The sequence below is a fragment of the Macaca fascicularis genome, chromosome 16 (assembly GCF_037993035.2).
Source record: "Macaca fascicularis isolate 582-1 chromosome 16, T2T-MFA8v1.1".
Lineage (NCBI taxonomy): Eukaryota > Metazoa > Chordata > Mammalia > Primates > Cercopithecidae > Macaca > Macaca fascicularis.
This window is the reverse complement of record NC_088390.1, coordinates 17,278,404-17,290,422: the sequence shown is the minus strand read 5'-3', so window position 1 is coordinate 17,290,422 and position 12,019 is coordinate 17,278,404. Positions and strand designations below refer to the sequence as shown.

General features: G+C 50.0%; 1 protein-coding gene across 19 annotated transcripts in view; it reads right to left on the bottom strand.

The window, feature by feature from the left end:
- Positions 1-4,320: 4,320 nt before the first annotated feature.
- Positions 4,321-12,019, bottom strand: part of MPRIP (myosin phosphatase Rho interacting protein) — a 144,052-nt gene continuing 136,353 nt past the window's right edge. For 13 of the 19 annotated variants that reach the window (XM_045375294.3, XM_005583003.5, XM_074018692.1 and 10 more), the window contains 2 exons: positions 9,810-9,895; positions 4,321-5,054 (listed from right to left, as the gene is read on the bottom strand). In XM_045375294.3, the coding sequence (XP_045231229.2) occupies positions 4,983-5,054; positions 9,810-9,895 (158 nt within the window). In that variant the 3' untranslated portion in view covers positions 4,321-4,982. Of the gene's footprint in view, positions 5,055-9,231; positions 9,295-9,809; positions 9,896-12,019 lie in introns of all 19 variants that reach the window. The other 6 variants (XM_005583004.5, XM_074018688.1, XM_074018693.1 and 3 more) reach the window with 1 other exon arrangement.

The following is a 12,019-nucleotide window of genomic DNA, read 5'->3' as shown; positions in this document are numbered from 1 at the left end:
AGAACCTTCGCTCATTTCAGCTGAAAGGAGAAAACACAGGGCTGATGCCAGCTTGCAGGAAAGGGGAAACGAAACGTCTCTGGCCTGTGTCACCTCTTAGTGCTCCAACATGGACCTTCCGGCAAGTTACAACCTGTTTAGAACGCAAATTCCTTGTACATCAGACCTGTGACTCGCCTAGCCAGGATTTTCATCTCACACTCTAAAATGAATGATGCTCCCAGGAAAGTGAAGCTTTCTCACCAACATGACAAATTTTCTTTAAAATTTCAACATCAAATTCCTTCGAAGTATAATATCATACGTTTCCATTCTTTATAAAACTTTGACAATACTTAATTTCTTTCTCCCTTAGTGACAATGGGGTCACAGGTTTTTTTAAAAAAACTCTATCTTATACGCCAGGCACAGTGGTTCACACCTGCAATCCCAGCAGCACTTTGGGAGGCTGAGGCGGGCGGATCACGAGGTCAGGAGATCGAGCCCATCCTGGCCAACATGGTGAAACCCCATCTCTATTAAAAATACAAAAAAAATTAGCCAGGTGTGGTGGCGGGCGCCTGTAGTCCCAGCTACTCGGGAGGCTGAGGCAGGAGAATGGCGTGAACCCGGGAGGCAGAGGTTGCAGTGAGCCGAGACTGCACCACCACACTCCAGCCTGGGCAACAGAGCAAGACTCTGTCTCAAAACAAAAAACAAACCAACAACAAAAAGCAACAAACAAACAACAACTCCCCAAAAAACACTGTATTTTATAAAGGAAGGTCTTATAAATTCCAAGCTTCTTTAGGACCATGTTGAGCAAACTCTTTTTTTTCGGGAACAGTAAATGTTGATGTGTCGCATTCTTTTCTAAGTGCGACTGTCTTAGAACTCAGGCAAGTCTGTGAATGAGTAGCTGGGAGAAAGGGGTATGTGGCCAGCCATTAAAGTCACCCAACATACAAAGGAGCAGGGGACAGCAGAGCTTCCCCTACACCCCAAATTAGGCTGTAGGTCATGTTCAAAGCCAAGTAGGCCGAACAGGATTACTTGTTTGTGTGGGGACCTGGCTGCCGACAGGGACCCCACACAGAGTGGCCTTGGCCTCCAGGGCCCTGCAAACACCTAGCGGGCTCTGGTGTGTTCCAGCTCTGTGGCACCCAGCAGCCTCCCAGGAGATGGCCAGGCAGGAGTGATGATCAGGATTGTGTTTCTCAGCATGTTTCCATGTACCCAAAAGTTAAGAGTCCCATCTACCTCTGTAGTAAAACAAATGGTAGTAAACACATTCGATAAAAATGTTTTTCAAGCCATCAGTTTTGTTTCCAGCCTTATCTGTCAGTATTCCTTTCAGGCACATTCTGAGATTCACAACTGTGTTCTTTAAACAGCCAAAATTCCCTCTTCTCCCTGTATGGCTGCATGAGCTGGAGGGTCAGAGTGACAGGAGCTGGTGGCTGCTGCAGAAACAGGTTCTTGCTGGGCCTTCCACATCACTAAGCAGGCTGTGGGGCCTTGGTCTCCATGCTCTTCTGCCTTCATACTTGCTGAATCTGAAGGCAAGATCCTCTCTGATGTTACCTCTTGTTCAATAAACCCACAAGTTCGCGATGCTGCTATCTCTAGTCACCCTGGGATGTTCACCGCATCACCCACTTAGCACAGGCCCATTATGACTCCCTGAAGCACAGGCCTCCAGCTCACAGGGCAGCGCACTGTCCGCCTCCACCCCTGCCCCATGATCCACTCGGACCCGGGAGGCTGTGGACAGTGCGTCCTCTGAAACGCTGGTCTCCACACCTGCTTGGGGCTGAGGCACCATGTGTGGATAAAGAAACTGACCAGCAGAAAGTGACTATTCTGCACGTGCAGGTGTGCACACAAGGTAATTACGCACATGCCCGCAAAAACTCACACAAGCCTCACTTTCCCATTCATATGTGGGGCACAGCTTACCGGCTGGTGCTAGCATACTACACATAAATACATTTATAGGAAAATAATTAAAATGCTGAAGTCTTATCTATTTGAACATCTTCCTCATCGGTAAAGCTGGGAAAGCTCACTATTGTGTGGGTGGTGCCAAAGAGCAGCCTGAGACCCCGCCCGCAGCTGCCCCTAAGACTTTCCTCTCCCCACACAGAAACCAGTTCTACTTCTTCACTGTTCTTCTTTCTTCTCCCTGGAATTCAGGGGCTAAGACCTTTCCAGGGTATTTGGATGCCTGCAGGAAGGAAACTGGAGAGAGGGCCCAGCCCTGTGCAGCACAATGCTCCCTGCTCAGTGTGGCACCAGTTGGGTAGCCATCAACATCTGTGCCAGTGTTGCCATCTGGGCAAGTCTCTGTTCCTGGGGCATGTCTAGGTGGAACATGAAGAACATCGTCATCCTTTCTCGCCTGGTTCACTATCCATCGCAGGATGGAGCCCACCAGCAGGGAACCCAGACTTCCTTGACCCACATGGTGGCTGTCCCTTGTGAGGGCTCTTCAGAAACGCCAGGGCAGGCCCAGGGCATTTTCAGGAGCTCTTAGCAAAGCAGCCTCAGTCCATTTCCTGGCAATACCCTACACTAAATCAGCCCCGGGGGAGAGGCCTGTGGCAGGGAGGAATACAGATGCCCAGCTGGCCTGTCTCTGACCCCTTACATGCTGCACTCATATTAATTTTCTAGGATTCCTGAAGTCCAGCCTCAAGGGATACGTGATGGAAAAAAGTGAATCAAATGCTCTTTTGACCTATGGGCAAACTTGCTTTAATTTAAAGCACTGTGAGGGCTGAAGGCAGAGAGATCCTGTCTCCAAGCATGGACTCTGCCCAGAACCCCCTGGAGGGCAGAAGGCAGGAAGCTGTCTGCAGAAGGGCCAGTGGGTCTGTCCCCGGGGCAGAAGGAAACCACACCAGGCAAGGCAGGTGGTGGACCTCAGAGAATGGCACGAAATCGTAGCACCCAGATAACAGGCAAAAACTCCTGTCTGGTCAGATCCTGATGCACACCAGGTCCCTGTCTGTCCTGGAGCATTCGTGTGTCCCAGCAGTGTGCTGGAGACAACAATGGGGCTGTGGGGGACAGTGGGGTCCCGAACGTTCCTTCTGTATATTCCCATTGACACAGAAAGGTCATAGTGCATTTCTCAAAGCACTGCTAATCTAAATGGTCAGGGGGGTCTGATAAGTGTATCTGTATTTGATATGGGGCCTTGCTCTGTTGCCCAGGCTGGAGTGCAGTGACGTGATCATGGCTAACTGCAGCTTCAACCTTCTGGACTGAAGCGATCGTCCCACCTCAGCCTCCTGAGTAGCTGGGACTACAGCTGCGCAACTGTGCCACCTCAGAGAAGTAGATTTTAAAACAAACCCAATTTTCTCTTGCTGTTAACAACACTGAAGACTAGTAGCAGAGGAGTGAAAGTGTGGGTTAAGAGCCTTAAAAACTTGTGGAAAGGGCTCGATGCCAGTGGAGAGCACTTAGCTATTCCAGTGAGAAGAGAGCACCTAAACCTGGGTCTTAAAACACATGAAAACTCCAGGCCTTTCTCCCAGCCTTTCTGCACATTGGGGGCGGGGCCAGAGCTCCACAGATAACCATGCTCATGACTTCATCTAGAAACTGAGCAACAGGATTTCTAGATTTCTACTCCCAAAGCATCCACACACCCACAGAGACCATCACACCAACTCAAGCATGAATACAAAGTGAAAGCATGTTCTTGGCATGAAAATCATCTGCTCACACCCCACCTTGCTCCTAAAGTAGCAGAACCTATTCCACCAGCCAGGGTTTATACTCCTTATCTTAATGGAATTAATGCTTTTCATGGGGCCATAATAGAGACTCCAATTTAGGAGATTTTCAAGAATTGTTGTAGAATGTTTTGTGGTAGTTAAAAAGGTCTTCCTCAAACTGTCAGAAAAAGCAAAACTGGTAGTATAGGTTTACTTTAAACAGGCTCTTTTAAAAGTAAATGTTGCAAGATAGGTTTCCAGAGCGCAGATTAATTAAATGAGAGTTAAGATCAGAGTCTGAATACACACTAATGTGCTGTTCTCATCAGATTCTGACATCCTCTGTACTTTCTTCTTGACTTAACAGGGGTGTCCTCTCAACCTTTTCCAAAGCAATGTGACGGTTTCTTCTCCAAAAGGTTAAAAAAACCCAAACCCCCCAAACCTTCCCCCGCTTTGAATGATTCCTGGAGGGAATTCACTTTTTGCAATCAGAGTCTGAAACCTGGGCTGCAGGTCAACAATCTTGAGTAGTTATGAAAAGACCAGGGTTACTGGAGACCAAGAAAGGAACGAGCAGAGGAAGGAAGGAAGGAAGGAGAGGGGCCGGGGGTTTTGTGCAAGATTTAATAAAAAACAAACAAAAATAGGAATGGTTGCTTTCAACATTTTCCAGGTTGTGAAAGGTTTGCCACGATTCTCAGGGGTGTGTGGTTCTAAGCTGCATCAGTGGAACAGATACAAAATGCTGTCTTCCTCCCAGGCCGGAAGGCAGCGCACCTTCTCCTCTTAACAGCCAGACTAGCGGGTGAGGAGTCAGTGCTGTGACCCAGGCCAAAAGCTGGAGTGTCCGCATGGCTTTTTCTCTGACCAGTGGGGATTCCATCTACCTTGAGGCGTGCTGGCTGGGCCCTGTTTCCACACCAGCGCGTGGTGAGACAGGGTAGCTTATCAACAGGCTGCTGGGCCTTAATACTGACAGTGAGTGCAGCGGATCACAGCCAAGAAGGGACTAACACAGATGCCCTCCCAGCCCCCACTGCTGGCCTAATTTTAGAATACCACGGAAAAGAGCTTTGATGAAGACAACAGGAAGTCAACACAGCAGAGTGGTGTGGACAACCCAGAAGCCAGCCTCACACATTCCATGCCCACAGTTAACGATGACAACAACAGCAATAATAATAATAAAACAAAGGTACAGGTGAAAAGCAGCGCTCGGGGTGTGCTGCTGCAAGCTGGGGAAGGCGCGTGCTCAACTTGGATGGGACACAGCTAGTCTTTCTTCAAGTCCCTGGATTCAAAGAGCTTCAACCGTTCTTGCACCGTCAGGCCTTCCTTCAGACTCTGGGTAGAGACAAAGCAGGAGGAGAAAATAAACACACCGTTAGACCTCCTGCACTGGACCGGACCGGACCGGACCAGACCAGACCGCTGGTGGAGCCGGCATCAGTCAGAGAGCCGGGTGCAGGTGCGGTTAGTGGGCATGCCAGGAGGAGAGGTCCCAGGAAATGCTGTTATTGGTGGAGGATGTTTTCCCCTTCAGAAAATTACTTGGATGAAAAAGGAAAAAAAAATCAGAGACACAAGACCATGTGTTTAAGCAGCTAAATTCTGAGCTGAGGGCTCTTTAGACAAGCAGTGATCAGACGAATCCAGCCAGGGAAAACAGTGCAATGAGCGAGGAGACTGCCCATCCCCGTGTCTTGTCTTGTGTGTGGATTTGTCCACATCCAGCTCCAGAGAGACTCTTCACCTGACAGCCTCCGCTGAGGAGGACCAGATGCTCCAGGGCATCCCCAGCAGGATGGGTGTCCCGGGACAGGGCCTCGCTCTCACAGCGCCTCTGCAGCGCCCGCTGCCCTCAGACCCATTTCTGGCATTCCCTGATCAGAGGCCTGTGTTATGGGGATTTGGGAACACGCCAACATGTATAGTAAGATTTTCAAAACGTAAAACCAATACTCTGTTCACGTGGGATCTTGCTAAAGCTTAAATCTGTATGTCCAGAGATGAATGAGATCTTACTAACTGGGGGACAGAATATTTTCCATCTCATTCTTAGACTTTCTTCAATGATTCAATTTCTGAGTAAGAAAAGGAAGAGCACTTTTCAGAGAATGACTGGAAATGAAGGGCATTCCAGTACTGACTGGAAAGTGCCGTGGCTCCTCACTCATTTCCCTCTTCACACTAAGTGTCGCCGTCAGACAGCCCTGCCGACTCCCCATGGCTTACTCTTGCCAGAGCTGGTGCAGGTACAGGCTTTACTGAGAAATCAGAAGCTGAAGGGATGGTCTCTAGCTCAGGGTCTGCAAGATTCTACCAGTTTTTTTTTTTTTTTTTGAGACAGAGTCTTGCTCTGTCACCCAGGCTGAGGTGCAGTGGCCAGATCTCAGCTCACTGCAAGCTCCGCCTCCCGGGTTCACGCCATTCTCCTGCCTCAGCCTCCCGAGTAGCTGGGACTACAGGGGCCCGCCACCTCGCCCAGCTAGTTTTTTATATTTTTTAGTAGAGACGGGGTTTCACCGTGTTAGCCAGGATGGTCTCGATCGCCTGACCTCGTGATCCGCCCGTCTTGGCCTCCCAAAGTGCTGGGATTACAGGCTTGAGCCACCGCGCCCGGCCGATTCTACCAGTTTCAACCAAAAACCTGAGCAACGTGAAACTGCAGGCTATACCCCATCTACTGGGGAGTCTCTAGCTTAGGCTCAGGCACACTCTGACACCGTCCTGGAGGCCCTGGTGTGATGGACTGGGGACTGAGCATGGGCTGGCCAGCTTGAGGCTCCCTCCAAAGCTCAAGGGAAGGGGGAGCTCCAGGGTCCCCCACCCCACCCAGCTCTACCCAGAACAGACCTGCTTGTTTGTTATATTCTGGAGCTATGTGTCTGTGTAAATAAATAAACAATGTTATTTTTAAATAAATGGTTCTGCTGCTAAGCATTTTAAAACTCACTGGTCCAGGTGAGCCTCACCTCAAGCAATTGGTACAGCTTGGTAATTGTGTGTCTGAGAGGGTTTCTTTGGAAGCTTGCCACAGAGAGTGGGTAGGGGAATGGGGAGAAAATCCATCTCCCATTCTGAGCCCAGATGTGCTTCAACACCCATGCCTGCTCCTAGGTACCCTTGGGGTCCCTCCCCGCAGAGTGCAGGGTTCTCACAGCAGTCAGTCTTGCAGAGGACCTGTGTAGACATCTGGTCACCACTAAAGGGGCTGGGGCCAAGCCAGGCAGGCAGCCCGAAGCCTAAGTGCTACTCAGAGGCACGCCCCGGAGCATGGCTGGGGGATGTCACTGTCATATCCCGGTTCCTGCTTGCTGAGGACTTTCTGTCAGGACTGTAGTGAGTTTGGACACCCCTAAGGCCTTGGTTTGCTCCTTGCAGGCACTGCATGAGAAGCCCCAGAATTCTGCTACAGCAGGCCCAGGGGAGGGGAGCGCCCTGACAGCCATAGCACCCAGCATGCTCGCTGCTGGCTCCTGCCCCAGTGACAAGGGCAGAGCTCAGGCTCGGGTGATGCTGGGCTTGCTACAATTCCAAGGGTGGGAAGTAAGCGAAACCCCCTACGCTATTTCCAAACTGGCTCCGGGAGGCTTTCTCTCTCTTTACGTCCTCTGGATTCTCTCCTGGTGGCTGCTCAGCCCAAGGACCCCTGCACAGGTTCGGCTGCCGTGCCTGGCCCTCGGGGCTCAGTCAGCTCCCTCTGGGGTTCATCTCCCCCAGGCTGGTCTCTCCACTGAGTGCCTCCTGCAGCCCCGCATACTGAGCTGAGCACTAACACAGGGGCCCCTTAAGAACCCCAAGGGAAGCATTCTCTGATCTCAATCCCAGAAGAGGCTATGCTGCTCTTAAGCAACTTGCTGGCTTTGATTTTGTAGCAGCTGAAACTTGTGGTCCTTTTCAGTGAGACAGGACAGAACAACAGAATAGAACGAAAGACACAGATCAGTGCACATCAGATGCCATATCAAAAACACCAATGAGAAGTACGGTTTCTGGGCAACTTCATTCCTGTCTTCTTAAAGGGTTGGGTGGAGTTTTCAGATATAGTTGAGGAAAAGGATGATACCCACCCATGCCTGTGCCTCCTAATGTCTCCTGGGAGCGCCAACAAGGCCCCATCCTGCCCCGTTGCACCGCAGACATCTGTGAAGTCCTTGGACTGGCCCTGCACTCCAAGGACTTTGTTATTACAGAAACCCAGCCAAGCCAAACATCAACTTAAAAACACATCAGGAGCACCCCATCCTGGGGTTTCTCTCCATCCTTTTCAGTCCTCCCTGGGGCCCAGACAGTCTGCTCCCTCATCCCTGCTCTGGCTGGTTCCCAGCCACAGTGAGAGGCCCCCACCCACTTACTGCACAGAGTTACTGTCAGGGGCCCGTGGGTGTCACACAGCCTCCCTGGAAGGGTCCTGTCAGTGACAGCTGGTCCCCTCCCCTGACTGTCACTTATAGGCATGGTCCAAAAGCCCAAATCACTAATAGTAAACTTCAAACTCCTTCAAGAAAAGCTCAAAGATACTAGCTAGAGTTTAGCCTCGAATTAGTAGTAGAATCTTCAGTAAGAAAACCATGAACCAAAAAACAAGTTTCCTTTTGCTAAACAAAATGTTCTTTATGTTTAAAGAAAAACGCCCAAGCTAAGTTTTCAATCAACCCTAAACCATATTTGGGTATAGGTGACTTAGGACTGTAGAAAAATAAAACCAAACTGACCAGGCTTAAAACCCTCAACTCTTTAGCCAAGCCTCAGGCTGAAGTCCCTCGGCCGGCAGGGTGCTGTGGGTACGCTTGAGAAAGGACCAGCATAAGGAGGAAGACATGGTTCTTGCTTTCCTCCACGTTCTCATTCCGAATGTATGAGATCAAGCCACTGAGCCAGCAACTACTCATTCTCAGGGTATCTCCCACCATGGGCCTGCCCCCACCTCCTCTCTGGGATAGAGCCTTCAATGGCACCTAGTGAGAAGCTTTTGTTTTATTAAAAAAGAAAAAAAAAAACAAAACTGGTAAATATTTTGCCCTTATTGCTTATAGTTATCATGCTCTTCTGAACCATCTTCACCAAGCTCTAGTCCTGGTTTATCCATTCCTAGAACGACCAGCCTGTTAGCCTTGACAGAGGCCACTAAGTGGGTCACTAGGTGGGCGAGCCCCTTGGTGATGGCAGACTTCTCTTGCCAGTGTGGACATCTGTAAACTACCTCGTGACAGAGGGCAAGACAGGTGTCCCCTGAAAGGGTGGAGGGAGTTCAGCCGTTGTGCACAGATTATCCAACATGCATATGCTGATGGGTGCCTGGCTCTCTGCCTGCCCACCAGGCTACAGGAGTGCCTCACTGCCAGGGTCATCTCTGTTAAGAGGTTAGAGTGCCAATTAACTCCCCAGAGCAGGTTAAAGAAACCTCACTTGGATTTGGTATGTTGGAGCAGGATGAATTGAAATAAAGTAACCATGACGCAGGCGTTTGCCATGGGGGTGTGAGCAGTGCATGCAGGCAGTGGGAGAGGCGGTTTACCTCCTGCATGGGCCGGGAAGCGGGTGCATTTCAGGTATCCCACGAGACCTGCTCAATTACGGACTGTCAGAGGAGAGAGCAGACATGAGACACACAACCAATCCCTCACACACGCGGTGCCGCTCCCACCTCTGCCCGCCCTCCTGTGCATGACTGGCTCTGGACAGCACACTGAAGATATGCTGCTTCCTGGCTGGGGAAGGAGAGCAGGCAGCATCGTCTCCTGGAGGCAGAACCAGTGTCACAACAGTGACATGCAAGGAACACCACAGGCACAGCTGACAGCAGGCCAACACGAGCGGGGCTGGGTGAAACCCGGCCTCGAGGCAGGAGCCGATCATGCCAAGCACTGCTCTTCACAGCCCTGGCCTCTCAATGTCACTGCCAGGAGGTGGCTCTAAGACAGACAGAGCTCAAAGCCACCAGAACCAGCCCAGCAGGGTGAGCTTGGCCTGGCTGAGTGCTGGGCCCTGGGCTTTCGCGGCTGCGGCCCACAGGAGCACCCTTACTTCAGTTTGGGCTCCTCTCCCCAGTGTCCCTCAAGCCCTTCCCACCAGGGGGCTGGACCCCAGTCTCACCTTGGACCTGATGTTTCTGAGTTGCCGGGTGACACAGGATCTGTCTTTCTTCAAGAAGTCAGGATTGCTTTTAGATTTCATTATATCTGAAGTATATAATGAAAACAAACAGACCTGTTATCTTTGCTTTCTAAAACCCTATGGAACCTGACTGAATCCTGAAACATTTCCCAAGCTTCCTACTGCAGCATACTTAGGACACTTCCTTAAACAACTCTAAGGGAATTAAAAGCCAATAACCATAAAACATGCTAGATCTTTTCAGACCACCACAAAACACCAGCACAATGGGAGAATGTGTATGTGGGGCCCTGCCAGGGCTTCCTGCACTGTGACTGTAGCCCAGAACAGCATTCCCTCCAAAGTGACTTGGTCTTCTCACTCCACTGTGGGATCTCAATGCTGAGCAGACCCCTACCCCCATTATCCATGATTCTCCACCTTCCTCCTGGTAGCGCAGACTGTCTAAAGCAAGATGGTAAGGCCAAGGCCTTCTCATCATCCACCCACCCAGACAGCAGTCCTTTAGGCTTCTTACAAATGTCTACTTAAATACCTGTAACACAAACATATATTGAGTCATAACACACATCCTGTGCATGTGTGAGGTTTTTTGTTTTGTTTTCTCTATTTTTTTTTTTTTGAGACGGAGTCTATCGCCAGGCTGCAGTGTAGTGGTGCGATTTCAGCTCACTGCAACCTCCACCTCTAGGTTCAAGCGATTCTCCTGCCTCAGCCTCCTGAGTAGCTGGGACTACAGGTACGTGCCACCACGGAGAGCTAATTTTTGTATTTTTGGTAGAGATAGGGTTTCACCATGTTGGCCAGGCTGGTCTCGAACTCCTGACCTCGCGATCTGCCCACCTCGACCCCCGCAAAGAGCTGGGATTACAGGCATGAGCTACCGCGCCCGGCCCTCTTATTTCTTTTAAGAGACAGATTATTGCTGTGTTGCCCAGGCTAGAATGTAGTGCCTATTCACACGTGTGATTCCACTACAGCTCACCACAGGTTTTTTTTTTTCTTTCTTTTTTTTGAGGCAGGGTCTCATTCTGTCACCCAGGCTGGAGTGCAGCAGTGCAATCATGGCTTACTGCCACTTCCACCTGCTGGGCTCAAGTGATCCTCCCACCTCAGCCTCCTAAGTAGTGCTGGGACTACAGGTGTATAAATGCCAGCAGTCCCAGCTAGTTTTTTTGTACTTTTTGTACAGACAGGGTTTTGTCATGTTGCCCAGGCTGGTCTTGAACTCTTGAGATCAAGTGATCTGCCCACCTCAGCTTTCCAAAGTGCTGGGATTACAGGTGTGAGCCACTGTGCCTGGCCAGCACAGGAGTTTTGACCTGTTTCATTTTGACCTGAGCCAGTTCACCCCTTCTTAGGCAACCTGGTGATCCCCTACTCCCAGGAGGTCACCATATTGATACCAAACTTAGTGTGGATACCTGATCGACTTAGCTTTGTGCGTGACCACCCAGAACTCCTGGGCTCAAGTGATCCTCCCACCTCAGCTTCCTGGGTAGCCAGGCCTACCACCAAGTCTGACTACTCAAGGTATTTATGGAAAAATGGAGTCTTCCTCCCAGCATCTGTCAGTACCACCATAATCACTATTCCTTGCCTGACAGAAAAAAAGTTGATTTTTTTTGGGGGGGGGTATTAGTGAGCTAGCACATCTTTTCCTGTTTGTGGGTCTTTATATAAAAATCAAGATGAAGGTGAAATGAAATTATGTATAATCTGGCCAGGTGCAGTGACTCACACCTGTAATCTCAGCACTTTGGGAGGTCAAGGTGGCTGGATCGCTTGAGCCCAGGAGTTTGAGATCAGTCTGGGCAACATGGTAAAATCCTGTCTCTACTAAAAATATAAAAATTAGCCAGGTGTTGTGGTACACGCCTGTAGTCCCAGCTACTGGGGAGGCTAAGATGGGAGAATCCTTGAGCCTGGGAGGCGGAGGCTGCAGTGAAATCACGCCATTGCATTCCAACCTGGGCAACAGAGCAAGACCCAGTCTCAAAAAAAAAATTACGTATGAGCTGAAAGTGCTTGATAAAATGTTAACTCTTTCATCCTCCCTGCCATCTATTTTTCACAGGGTACCTAAATGTTTTTAGCCAAGAAAAAAAAAGTCCTGCTGTTCATTTCAGAAAGCAGGGGGCTCCCTCCCATTCTCCACTCTATGGCCTTTTACAGATATTATAGTCAAA